We start from the raw sequence: 14506 nt of genomic DNA, 5'->3' as shown, positions 1-14506 counted from the left end.
GACTATTCAAGTTGTCATCCACACCAATTGTGTAACTGTTCAGCATTTTAAGACTGCTTTGAGCTCAAACATGAAGTCTTGTTGGAAATTACCGGAGGTTTAAACTTGCCTTTTTTTGATCATTCTGGTAGAGCCTGCGTGAGCCACCATCAGAATCTCTGGGTGCTTCCTCACGCTCGGAGTCGATGCATGGAAACCGCAGTGGCATGATCCAGTACTTGCAGTCTTGGTTCCCTGGTTGGGGTGGCTGGTACGGTTACTCCCAGAATCCTCAGCAGATGGAACCGGGTGTAACTGTAGAAGACCTCACAGCTGAAGAGCAGCAGCAGTGGAATTCAGAAGAGGAGCTAGGTACGATGAAATTCATGTTTGTGCAAGTTCCTTTACACTGGGAACTTGGGTGCCTCACGGTTCAGTTTGAGTTGACCTTGCTTTCTGTCGGAACTTTGTATTTTCGGCAGTTGTGAAATTGTATTTGAGGAACAGTAAATTTTTGTTGCACTGAAAAAATCTAACTAGTGTGTCTTCCCTAACGATGGTATTTGTATTTAAATTCACAGTCACATTTTCAGCATTATAATGATGCTGTCTGCTGATAGTAAGAAATTGTTAATCAGATTAGATCTGGTCAGTTGTGAATTTCACTAATGTTACAAGTCTTCAGGATTCTCTGTTAGTTCCTGACTCCTGATACTGAAGGTGGATTTCCTTACTGTACAACTCCAGACAGGTCGTAAAGCAGTCATGCCTTTGATCTAAGATATTTACATCTTTCTCCTAGTTTATTACTTACATTTTTTTTGGAACACATTTGAAATGTTGCTGTGTTCCCTAACATTCATTAGAAATGTGAACCCAGAAATCCCAGCAGCTGGAGGAGTGAGGATTACAGGACTAACCTCAAAGGCTGCTGGTAATTTTAATCATACTTTTCACAGATCTCTCACTGTGGTTTGTTTAGATTTCTGTAATATTCTAGAGAGTAGTCAGCCTCAATTGGTGCTTTCTTTAAGATCAAGACATAAGGTTTATTATAAAGGGAGGTGATGTTTTCTTGGTTTTTACCCTTTCCTTTTTCAACCAATCTTCGCCCCTCCTTCCTATGCTGAGCTACACTTCCAAGATGACAGATGTTATTTTTCAATTGTGAACTTGGGAGTCGAATTGACCATGAGAGGCATGACAACTGAGTCCAGTCATTGGTATGTGTGAATGTATAATTTCTAGTTCACTGACCACCTCCAGGCGCATACCCATTGTCTCTCGAGACAAGGAGGCCAAAGATTATTTCTATAACATGTCACGGGATCGTGATCAGGAGTAAGAATCTTTCTGCTCCAGAATCCAGTTTGCTGAGGCTAAATGTAGCATCCTTATTGCTATCTCAGGTGAGATCAGTTAACGGAGTTCAGCCAAGCAATTGAATTTGAGACTTTTCCTGTCTGTGCAGCTCAGCTTCTCTCTGCATTTACCAACTAACCTATTGGGGATTGTCTATCCATCCTAAAACTTGTTTAGAGATTGGAATACCCTGTTCCATCATCGCCGGGTATCTCCATGTACCCCGTGACAAATACTGCTGTTCAATTTTGTTTTGTATTACCTAATTTTGAGTCTTTATTAATGTAATGATTCTGGTACTAGCCTCAAAGTTAAGTGATTGAATTGGGAAGTTATGTTCATTATGTATTATTGATGATTGTAAAGGTTAAACCCTTTAAATATGGCTGATCATTTGATTTGGGATATTGTAAGTAATGTACAGTATGATCGTTGGTTATGCATCATGTTGTATAATTTTTCTTTAAAAATTCAGTGTGCAACTTTTTTTCTTGTTTGTTAGACACTGATGAAATCTTTGACTCTATGAGTGATGCATCGAGCATGAACACATTCACAAGGAGGGATCATGTGTTTGTTAAATTGAACTTCCTGCTCCAAAGCGGGACTATCAGCTTGCTCAAACATGAAAAGGAGATGGATTTTGGTGAGACAGAGACAGCCTTTGTGGAGCTGGAATTTTCAGGTAATTTGCAAAGATGCTTGAGAGCCATCTTCATTCATTTATCTATAGTGAATCCTTGACAAAGGATCAAGTCCCATAGTACAGGGCACCACTGACATCACCACAAAGCAGGAGAGAAAACAGGTTAAGGTAAAAGTAGTGCTTATTCGATGCCAAGCTTGGGTTTTAAAGCCTCTAGTTGCAGTGTAAAAAGAAAGCAATTTTAGCTAAGTGATACTTCTGTTACAATATTGCAGACTACTTAAATTTCACTCACCTTGGAGTGAAGGCCACAATTCCCTATACAAGGTTCAGTATCACTTGTTATTCTGTGACTAATGATCTAACCAGTTATGATGGGGTGTGCTTGAGGGCCTCCTGGTGCCTGGGCCTGCTTGGTGTATCTCTGTAGTGAGATGCCGAGGGCTGACAGGTCAGACCTGCACCTTTCCACTTCACTTTTCCAGTTTCCTGAATGTTCCCTTTTTTAAAAAAAATTCTATCCTTCAACATTTTTCAGGATAGTAAATTGTAAAAACAAAAGTGAATTTTATTAGTTCAGAGTAGAAAACTGGGAGAAAAGGAGGATAAATCATACTTTGGAACAACAGAGAACAATCTCTTCTGATTTGTATTGTAGGAACCACTTGGGGGTTCTATAATCTGGAGGTGAGAGAAAACAATTACAATGCTTTCTGTGCCCTTTTCAGGAGTGAAAATCGGTGTGGAGTCCTCCCCTCGCACAGAATCTTCCCTGTTCTCAGTGCAGCTGGGAGGCTTGTTCCTCCGAGACTTGGCAACACAGGGATCCTTATTCCCTGTCCTAGCATCACCTAAACCGGTAGGTCTCAACATGTCAGTTATGTTCAAGTCTGTAATGCAGATATCTAATTACAATTTTATTTTGTTCAAATACACAGTAAAGTTAACTAGATAAAATGTAATGGGAAGGAGGAATTGTGAAACATCACTTAGTCCATTACTTAATTGACAACTCAATGGGAAATGTTAATCTGTGGAATTTTCAACGAGGTGTATAGCTAAGAAGTGCGATTATATATGACTAACTTTGTATCATTTATCAATATCAAGTTTCTCATCCCTCCCAACAGTGGCAGGGTCTTTGGCTATCTTGACCGCAAGTCTGGAAATCTAATCTTAAATCCTTCTCTGTTGCCGCATCTCGGCTCATCTTCAAAAGCCTCCTTGTACCTAAATTTGTAACAGCGTCTTTAACCAGCTGTAGTATTTTTCTTCCCCACTCATGCTGGTGTCTGAGCCCGCTTTTGTGAAGCGCCTTGGATTGTATAATGACGTTGAAGTCACTATATACATGACAGTTACTGTTGTATAGATGAGTGGCTCACGCTGGATTTTAAAAATGTTCGCTGATAAAAATCTTAATACAAGACCTTTATGTGTACAGATGTCCCAGAAACCAATCTTCTTTTGGTCATCTAGATTGATTTGATTATACTCCAAAGAAATCCCATCATTTCTGCATAGGTCATAGCTGCATATACTGGATATAGAGATGTTGGGTTGAATTCAGGGAACTGGACCTGGATCGCAAGATGTTATAGAATGACCAGACTAGGGTCAGCTGCTTTACACAATTGAAAATTTTCCATTTATTTTGAGATTTATTTAAAGATAATTTGTGGCATTTCTGCCTCAGTATTTCCAATGTTATTGTGCTTTTTCTGGAAGAGAGAAGTGATGTGTGCCTACAAGACGTAATTCATTTGGTTTGGACGAACTCCTGTTGTTTTATGCGCGTGGATTCATAGATTTGTAGCTGAGAGAACAGAGCTGTGAAGAATCTAACCAATGTGTGCCTCTTCTGTTTTAATAGGAAAAAGATGCTGCAAACTTACTACATACATTGGGTATGCGATCCACATTGTCTGAGGCAACCAGCGTGCATCCAGGTGAGGCATTATGCTGGAGTATTTCTTTTCCTTTTATTACTGAGAAATGTAGGTGAAGAACTAGAATTGGCATTTAAGCCTAGTTCAGGAAGGCTTCATTGTAGATGTACCCCATCCTGAGTTGTCATTGCCATGAGGGAAGGGTAAGGGAAGAAAATCAAAAAGAGTAAATACAATATGTCTCTGACCTAGAAGTAAATTCATTTGAACCAAAAATTCTATAATGCTGATTTTTTTTTTAAGCTGTTAACAGTTCTTTTTAAAGGGTGGAGTACTGGGAATGCCTGATAATAGGCAGGCAAAGGAACCATTGGGGATGTTAAAGGTCTTCAATATCCAGAATTTTGTACCTTGGGATTCAATAGAGCATATCCTACCATAGCCAATTTCCATGATGAGGAGAAAGCACTAATGCCAGAGGAAAATTGTGAGCATCATATTGCCCAAGGCATGGCTGCTTTTTTGGAATTGGTCTAATTTTGCTTGTTATATTTCACAGCTTTTGGTTCTCTATGTAAGATGCCACCTGTGTTTGAAATGATTTATGAGAAAAATCCGGTGCGGAGTAACTATGAGCGAAGATTGGAAGTCAGCACTCGACCCCTGAACATCATCTATAACCCTCTAGTTATCAAGAAAGTTGCAGATTTCTTCTACAAGGGCAAAGTACATACCTCAGGTCAGGAAAAATGTAAATCCAAAAGTATTTCCAAATGGGCACATTTTTTTTTAGAATTACATTTATTTTACAGTGTCTTTCACATTTTCCAACAGAGTCACCACTTGCACTTGTAATTGAGAGCTTTAGTTGGCCACAGCTAGGGAAGGAAAAAAGGTAGCTAATCTTCTCACTCCTAGGGCAAGGACAGCATCAGGTTTTGGTATAAGATGCATGCAATCTGACAACACCCAGCTCTCCTCTCCACAACCATCTCTCTCAACCCTCCACTGTGTATTTGTTGTCAGGCTGCTTGTCCAATATTTAGTTTTGGATGAACCACAATTTCTCCCCACTAAATCTGGATGAGATCAAAGCCATTATCTTTGGCCCCATACGCAAACTCTCTACCCTTGCCACCAATTCCATCCCTCCCCCCTGGCCACTGTTTCAGGCTAAACCAGATTGTTAACATCCTCAACCTGTTCGACCCTGAGCTGAGTTTCCAATCCCATATTCTCTCGATTGCATAGACCACCTATTTCCACCTCTATAACATCTCCCACCTCTGTCCTTGTCTCAACCCATCTTCTGAAACCTTCATTAATGCCTTTGTCATCTGAAGACTCATCTATTCCAAGATCTCCTTGCTAGCCTCCCACCCTGTGTAAACTTGAGCTTACCAAAATCTCTGCTGCTGGTATCCCATCTCGCACCAAGTCCCACTCACCCACCACTCTGTCCTCACTGGCTCAGATTGGCTCCTGGTCCTCCAATGTCTCAAATTTAGAATTCTCAATCCCTTCACAATCTCCTCCAGCTTAACAGCCCCACCTTGTACTATCTGTTCTAAACTCTGGCCTCTAATTCCTCCCTGCACTCACCATTGGCCTTGCCTTCAGCTGCTTAGGGGCCTATGCTGTTGAATTCCCTCCATTAATATTCTGCTTAAAACCCACTTCTTCGACCAAAGTTTTTATTACCCCTCCTAATATCTCCTTTGGCTTGGTGTCCATTACTTCCTGACACCTCTGTGGAGGTTTTCTGTTAAAGTTGTTGTAACCATCCTTGGTTATAGGTTGTTAGCAGTTATGTCATTGGTAAATAATGCCACTTGGTTGAAGCAGCATCTGTAGAACTATACCCCAATGAAATGTTGACACCTCAGGAGGAAGGATGAAAATGTAAAATCAAAAAACTATATTTTAGACTACTCATTAAATCTGTTTTTATTATTTGGGTCTTGGGTTCTTATGTCTGCTCCCCGTGTTTACATTGCTTAAGAATAAGGAGTCTAAGTTTGAGGCTTGAGGAAGAAGCCAGGATACAGACGAGATTCACCCGTGACCTGAACATCAGAAGCAATAAATAGTTGAAATTATCTGTGGCAGGACAAGATATTATAATTTCCAAATAGGTCTGTTTGGAATAAAGCTCATCCATGTGGATATTTTCCTTTTGTACTTTCAATAAAATCAATGCACTTTTTAAATATTCTTTATCTAAAATGTAGGGTCTGGAGCTAACACAAAGATATCTGCTGGCTTTCCTTTTGAAGTTAGGTAATGGATTGATTTTTTTTCACTTTGGTAGGCTTTGGCTACCAGTCAGAACTCGAGCTACGGGTGGCAGAAGCTGCCAGAAGGCAATACAACAAATTGAAGATGCAAACAAAGGCTGAGATCAGACAAACCATCGACCAGCTACTGGTGGGCGAATTCATTGTAAGTTGGACAGTTGCATTCTGCATGGTTGAACCGAGCTGTATAATTTTTTTAAATTGTGCTGCATTAATTCTTAATAAAAGTGTATAATTTAAGTAGTTAATTGCAGCCTTGCTCCACCTGTCATCCAAATACGCTGCCTCAAACTCTTATCAGCCTCATCGTGATGAAATTAAGGGGTAAATTTTACAATTTGGTGCATTTGGCAGCAAACTGCATCAATTGGAATGGCTGTTCAGAATTTGTGACCTGCGGCACTTACTATCGATTACAAGAACACAAGAAATAGGAGCAGGAGTAGACCATGTTGCCCATCGAGTCTGCTCCACCATTCAAAACGGTCATGGCTGATCATAGGATTCAACTGCACTTTCCTACCTTCTTGCCATATCCCTTGATTCCCTTAGAGACAAAAAATCTGTCTATCCCAGCCTTAAATGTATTCAACGATGGAGGATCCACAATGCTCTGGGTTAGAGAGTTCCAAAGATTCACAACCCTTTGAAGTAATTTCTCCTCATCTCAGTCCTAAACGATCAGCCTCTTATCCTGAGACTGTGCCCCCATGTTTTAAATTCCTTGCTCGGTTTCCAGCAGAAATAATCTCTGTGTCTACCCTGTCCAACCGCTTTAGAATCTTATATGTTTCAATGAGGTCACCTCTTGTTCTTGTAAACTCCAGAGAATAAAGGCCCCTCATGCCAGGGAATAATTTGTGCACCTTCGCTGTACTACCTCCAATGCAAGTATATCCTTTCTTAAATGTGGAGGCCAAAACTGCAACAGTACTCCAGATGTGGTCTCACCAAAACTCTATGCAATTGCAGCAATACATCCTTATTCCTTTACTCCAATGCCTTTACAATAAAGGCCAACATGCCATTTGCCTTCCCAATTACTTGCTTTACTTGCATGTTAACTTTCTGCGTTCCCTCTACAAGCACACCCAAATCTCTCTGAACATCAATACTTACAAGTTTCACACCTCTGTGGTGAGTGACTCACCTTCTGACTCCACAAAGCCTGTCCACCATCTACAAGCCACAAGTCAGGAGTATAATGGAGTACTCTCTTGCCTGGATGAGCGCAGCTCAAAAACATAAGAAACTTGACACCATTCAAGACAAAGCAGCTTGCTTGATTGGCACCCCATCCGCCACCTTGGCTGCAATGTGTACTATCTACAAGCTGAACTGCAGAAACTGATCAAGGCTTCTTCAACAACACCTCTGAAAGCTGTGGCCTGTAAAACCTAAAAGGACAAGAGCAACAGGCACGTGGGAACACCAGCACCAAGTTCACCTCCAAGTAACACACCATCTTGACTTGGAAATATATCGCAGTTTCTTCATCGTCGCTAGAGCTCCCTCCATAACAGCACTGTGGGAATATCTTCACACAGATTGCAGCGGTTCAAGAAGGTGGCTCAGCACCACCTCCTCAAGTGGAATTGAGGATGGGCAATAAGTGCTGGCCTTACCAGTGATGCCCATGTCCCATGAATAAATTTTTTAAAAGTGGAAAACACCCTGGTAAATTGCCAATCAAATTTCAACAATACAGTACTTTCAACGATTTCAGCTTTTTTCTCTGCCACACCAAACTCTCATCAGATCAGTCGCTGTGGCATTAGAGGGGATTTCAGGAAAAAGTCTGCCAACTTTATCATTCAGATATCACACCATTAAGAACAGTCTGACCTTTCCCAAATGCCAGCTAATTTGCCCATTGAAGCCATTAGCCATCTCTTGAAAAAATCCTTTACCTCCTTTTTTCCGAGAGTAAATATAAATGACTGACAATGTTAAAATGTTCGTTCTTGAAATACAAAATCATCATATGATGGGCAAGGTTTCAACTGATTACTTATTCTCTGTGAACAGAGTGGCTGTTGAGTGAATACTAAATTCACTATACATTCATATTTGTGTAGTGTGAAGTTTGGGATAATTATTAAATACAGAGAAAGAAAGGCACCATATGCTTTATCCATCATAGACATAACAAATTACCAGCTGTAGTGTTGCATTTTAATCACTGCTAAAGGGCCTGTTTTGCGACTATGTGCCCGTTTCCACGAAAATGGGGAGGGCATATTCTAATAAAGAGTGAATTCTGGGTAGGGACAGCTGCCATAATCGTGGAACTGATCCTACCTATAAGGGCAGGCTGGGAAGAATTTTATTTGGAGGAGGGAATTGATGAATGGAATTCAATATTACTATGGGTTCCCTGTCTGCATTTCAGCCAGTCTCTGACTCAGGAGAAATGCAAGTGGATTGGCACAAACCACGAATACAAAGTATTTTTCTGTCAGGTTGTTTGCAACAGTGCCCAGGAGACCAAATCTCTATTATGGGAGACTTCTAGACAATTGGATTGGCAAGCCTAAATGTGCTACAGAAGAGCATGCAAAGAAATGGGTATTAAATTATTAATCAGCTTGAAATTTTCCATCATTGCTGATCAGGTTTCAGCAGCAGAAAATGGAAGGTAAAAGTGCTATCTGAAGAACTCAAGACAATTTTTTTTTTTTCTTTCGATAGGAAAATGACAAACGCTGGATGATGAAATTAGATATCTCCGCTCCTCAGGTGATTTTTCCAGATGATTTCAAATCCCCAGATTCTGTGCTGGTAGTTGTGGATCTGGGTCGAATTCTGCTGACGAATTTCGCAGGTAATTTTTTTCAGTCGAGTTAATTAACCACAGTACCAAATAACATTGTCCTTGTAAGAATCATCTGAAGTCCGTAAAGATATTGTGGGTTGAATTTTACCAGCCCCCCGATGTTGGGGGTCGTGGCGAGGTGGGCCCAGAAAATGCTTCGGGGAGAGGCCCGCCATGGGCCTCAACGCCGGGAAGACCCCATCCCATATTACCAGCGAAGGCGAAGCCTCGTGGCGGACCCCTCACCACTCAGCGACAGGAGCAGGATCTAAATATTTAAATGATTGTAAATTAATGACCTACCTGCTCCCGTTGGCCATCCCGCTGCGATATTTAGGTAGGTTGCCAGGACTCCCGTGCCTTCGGATCTCCATTTGGAGATCCGAGGCGGCACACTGGTTGGGTGGGGTGAGCATGGGTTAAATGTTTTTGATTGGTCTAGGGGCTGGTGGGAAGGGGCAAAGTTCATAGTTTTTAAACTTTGTGGGGTGGGGGTGGTTGGGATCACAAGATAAGTTTTGTTTGGGAGGGGAAAGGGCAAGTAATAAATTGTTTGGTCATGGGTGGGGAGGGGCTTGAATCTTTTATTAAATTTTTAAAATTAAATTTATACTGCCTGTAACTTTAAAAATTAAAATTCAATGGAAGGGCTTGAAGCCCTTTAAAAATGGTGTCTGCGCCAGACGCCATTGCCAGGGCCGGAGGGCCCGTCCCCTCCATGCCCGGCCAGGGTGGGGGGGGGGGTGGGTGGGGGGGTGGTCCCCCCCGGCCATGTAAATGAGCCACTGCGTATAATATCGCACGGCTCCGTGTAGTAAAAGTGAGGGCCGCCATCTTAGAAGCTAGTAAAATTTAGCCCTGTGTGTACGAGTGTGAATTAACAGGTTACTAGCTCGCCACTAGACCAACTGCATTCGCTGCCATATTGCAGCCAGTGGGCTGATGGTCAGAGAATGTCTCCATTAAATCTGCATAAGCACACTAGTGTCACTTTAACGTAAAAGCAGAGACTAAAAGGTTTAGCAAGAAAATAAATGCTGGGAATATACAACCGGTTGGTCGCTATCTGAAAGAGCAAGATGGGTTAACTTTTGTCAGAATTCCTCCATTGAAGGTTACACCTGCAATATTAGCCTGCCTTTCTTTGAGATATTGATCTGTTGTGGCTCTTCATTTGTAGTATTCTCAGCTTTTATTCAGGATTTCTCAGCAATCATGGTTTTCTTTTAACCATCACTTGTTACAACCGAGGCGGGACAAGTGCACTGTTTGTTCTAGTTCCACTTTTTCATGGGTCACATCAAATATTTAAGTTTTTTCCCCACTTAATGTTACGGTCAATCATAGACTCTATTTTTATCCCAGAATAAAACATTAATAAAGAACAAAATTATCAGTTTATTATAAAAAAAATTCTTAAGTAATGAAGTAAAGCATAAACACACAGATTGAAATATTAAAGTTCCCTCTTTACCTTAGACCCTCACACTCTCACATACGTACACCAGTTAACTGGGGAAAAAATAGGGATTTTTGTTTTTAGAGCTCGCTTACAGACAGAAAAAACACTTGGGCTGAATTCTTGCGTGGTATGCTCATTCTTGAAGAAACAGCCGATGAGATGTGTTGTGTTCCAAAACTGGCATACTGTCTAGCCTCCGAGTACACATAGACGGGTCACTGGCATCTTTTAGAACAGTTCTTTTCAGGTGGCATTGAGAATTAATTTAGCAGGTTTTTCTTCAAAGACAGAAGATGAGATGAGTTGACACAGTGGATTTCTCGGGGTCTTTTAGAAAGGTTCTGGAAAGCTGAGCTGGGTTGTGGTCGTCTTTCCTTCCTTGACCTCCATCAATTTTGACTTGTTAGTTCTTTCTAAACAATTTCTCCAGGTGTCCAAAGTTCTCTGTTGTTTATTGAGTTGGAGGTCAGGTGGTTTCCCAGAAAGGCTTGTTTTCCTCACAGGACCTCTCAGTACCCCTTTTAATAAAGGTTTCCAGGGACTGTTTTTCAAAGTCAAATGACCTTTTCATGACCAATGACCTTCGAAAACCCCAAAGTTGACCATTTCTTCAATCTTTCAAAAATGAATCCTCAAAAAATATATTTAACAAACCACAGAGGTACTTTCATACCACACGTTAAACAGTGTAAATTTCAAATGTCCAGTTGTGGCAATGTTTGGAAGAGATCAATAAATTTTAATTTTTTTGTTCAAAACATTTTGTTGAGAAGTTTACTTTCTCCCTGCAGTTAGAGTTTTCCCGTAAAGTGTTATTCATGGCTTAGAGAATGGGCTGGAGACCTGCTTTTTAGCTTCTCCGAGTGTTGCTTGGAAATAAATGAGAGTACCCCAGGTCATTTTAAATATTATTGTTGCCCCCTGGACCTAGCCTTACCCAGGGCAGGCTAGTTTTTTTTCATATAAAATAAAACCAGAAAATGCTGGAAATACTCAGCAGGTCTGGCAGCATCTGTGGAGAAAGAAACAGTTAACATTTCAGGTCTGTGACCTTCCATCAGAACTGCTTCTCCCCTCAGTTGTTCTCTCAAGAAAGTGCTTGCTCATTCAGAGTATAGTTCTGCAGGTGTTGGCTGTCCTCTGGTGCCTCACTCAAATGACCATTCTTCATGAGTGAGCCCCGATGGTGGCTTCAAAGCTGAACCTGACAGAAATCAAGAACCGGGACTCTGGTTGATTATCTTCCTCCGACCCAGACAGTTATTTTGACTCTTGCTTCTACCCAATTTGAAATAGGTTAACTCAATACACAATGGGAATTAAATTTGGGATCTTTTGTTCCCTTAATCTGTTCCATAGTGAGTCGGACACTCTGTTCACAGAGAATAAGTAATCAGTTGAAACCTTGCCCATCAATTGAGCCCTGAGGGCAACCAAAGGTAGAAGTGAGATCAGAAACATATCCAGTGGAAGAAATCTAGGGTTGAATCCACAGACACTACTCTGCAGAAAAGTATTTGAAAGATCCTTGATCTTCCAGAATTAGGGGCAAAACAGATTGTCCAGTCATGCGATCACTAATATTTTACTAATGTCAATTACAGGAGAGAACAGTTTTATGCAACTAAAATTTGTGAAAAAATGAATCTCCACATGTGAATCTACGAGTGGTAATTCACTGTCATGAAAACTGCCATCAATTTTCAATGAAATCACTGCCATCCTTAATTTCATTCTTTGTATTTATAGATGAGCCCAAAGGTAGAGCCAATGTAAGGTTTTCGGTCCAAGATGAAGAGATCAGCGATGATGAATACAAGACGCCACTGGCCACGCCGCCCAACACCCCTCCTCCAGAGCCCAATGCTGATCCTGGAACAAAGACCCCAGAATTCCTGGCTTTAGGATTTACTGAGGAGCAACTGCAACAACATTTTATCAACAATAAGCTTTATGAGAAATACTCGCTGTCCTTCATGGACATGCAAATCATGGTGGGGCGAGTAATGGACAATTGGAAGCATGCTCAGGACAGTGAGGTTGGTCCAACGCACGTTGTTGAGAAATTTAATGTGCTGTTGCAACTAGAACGGCGGTTAATGTACACCTCTGACCCAAATCGTCCTGGTGCTATGCTTTCTGGGACCTTGCCTGAGCTTAAAATACATGTAAATGAAGATAAAATCACAGCATTACGCAATTTTTTGTCGAGGGTGACTGCTTCCGAGGTACAGCAGAAATCAGGTGAGCAGCAGTCTCTGCGACGAGAAAAAATCTTCAACAAAATGGATAGCCGGGGGAAGTTGCTGGATTCAAAGATGAGCCTGACACAGAGTGTAATGTCACTTGAGCAGCATACCCGTGAGGTACTGGTTGAGTCCAAGCTGCTGCTAGCAGAGTTCAAAATTAATTACATGCAGCTGGGGGTTGAGAGTTGTGGGCGATACATCTCTGTGTTGAAGGTTTTTGGCATCAACTCCAACTTTGTGAAGAGGCCATATGACAGTGAAGTGACACTGACTGTTCATGGGTTGTTACTGGTGGACACTGTCCAGACCTACGGCTCTGACTTTGACTTACTGATGGCTTCACACAAAAACTTGAGTTTCGATGTTCCCACGGGCAGTCTTCGAGATAGTGGAGCACAATCTCCTGTCTCTCCTCACTCCTCCATCACTACAATGTTCAATGGTACCTCAAAAGATAAGAATAAAACGACGTTGGACAACTCTTCAGCATTGGGAGAGCAAGTACCTGCGTCCTCTGCTGCTCAGGGACAGGATGTCCTGATTAAACTGGAATACGAATTTGTGAGCTCTGACTGCCCTTCTATGAACTTGGACAGCTCCTTACAGGTCATGTCATTGCAAGTCAATAACCTTGACATTATCCTTAACCCAGAAACCATGGTAGAACTCATTGGCTTCCTACAGAAGTCCTTTCCAAAAAGCAAAGAGGACACAAGTCCACAGCCTTCGCTTACAGATCCAGCAATGAGTTTTGAAGACAGAGAGTCCATTCAATCTACCTACGATCAGAACACGCAGGTGGCAGTAGAAATCCATCGACTTAACGTGCTGCTACTCCGGACTATTGGGCTAGCAAGTGGGGAGAAATTGGGGAGAAAAATTGCTACGGCTAGTATCAATGGCACAAAGGTAAATGTTTCTCTGGGTAGCCGATTTGAAATGCATGGGTCTCTCGGCTGCCTTCAGTTAGTGGATCTGACCCAAGATGAAGTAAAGAATCATTTTGTGGTGAGCATTGGAAATACAGAAGCATATGAAGCAGTAAGTGACTTTGGTTTCTTTCAGTCTGTCTTCATGAGGTCTGAAACTGAAATGAACCACAGTGAAGCGCTGAGCTTTAAATTTGTCGAACAGTCAGAGGAAGAGTTTATGCTGAATCTACACATGGCGTCTTTACATTATAACCATTCACCCAAATTTCTTAAGGAACTCACCTTATCCATAGATGAACTTGAGGATAACTTCCAAAACATGCTGAAGAGCGCAGCTTCCAAAGTCTCCACTGTTCTAGTGAACAAAACGGCAGAGTACAGCGAGATGGTCTTGCTTTTTGAAAAACCGCGGAAGTCACGGGACATGTTTGGTATTGAGCTCGAAGATGATGCGGACATTGGGATGGAATCTCCTCAGCAGAACCCAGTAAAATTGATCTTGAACATCAACATTGAGTCGCCAGTGGTTGCAATCCCCAGGAGACCTGGAAGCTCCGAGCTCTTGGTGGGGCACTTGGGCCGGACTTCCATCCAGAACTTTGTGACTGGTGAGGATGATTCTGGGAGAAACCGGCTGCAGGTGGAAATTAAAGACATAAAGATGTACTCCTTAAATAACAGCATGCGTGGCTCCAGGACAGATGCCAGTGAATCCCCTCGGCCAGGTTCTGGTGCTGCCAGTACTTCTAGTCAGGAAGAAATGCACTTCACACGGCAAGATTTCTTTGACTCTGTGCACAAGGGCCAAGGTTAGTTTAGAGTACACAGCCATTTTTGTTTTATACAAGCTAAATAAACCTGAGTGAAGTCACAGT

General features: G+C 41.7%; 1 protein-coding gene across 1 annotated transcript in view; it reads left to right on the top strand.

The window, feature by feature from the left end:
- The window catches only part of vps13d (vacuolar protein sorting 13 homolog D), a 292361-nt gene that overhangs the window by 41572 nt on the left and 236283 nt on the right, over positions 1-14506 (top strand). Inside the window, 8 exon segments of the mRNA XM_068017446.1 lie at positions 132-351; positions 1844-2026; positions 2716-2846; positions 3861-3936; positions 4436-4615; positions 6188-6318; positions 8865-8997; positions 12200-14440. Coding sequence (XP_067873547.1) covers positions 132-351; positions 1844-2026; positions 2716-2846; positions 3861-3936; positions 4436-4615; positions 6188-6318; positions 8865-8997; positions 12200-14440 — 3295 coding nt within the window.

Source organism: Heterodontus francisci, chromosome 37, assembly GCF_036365525.1.
Source record: "Heterodontus francisci isolate sHetFra1 chromosome 37, sHetFra1.hap1, whole genome shotgun sequence".
NCBI classification, from domain to species: Eukaryota; Metazoa; Chordata; class Chondrichthyes; order Heterodontiformes; family Heterodontidae; genus Heterodontus; species Heterodontus francisci.
The sequence above is the reverse complement of the archived record's forward strand: the minus strand, read 5'-3'. Positions and strand labels throughout refer to the sequence as shown.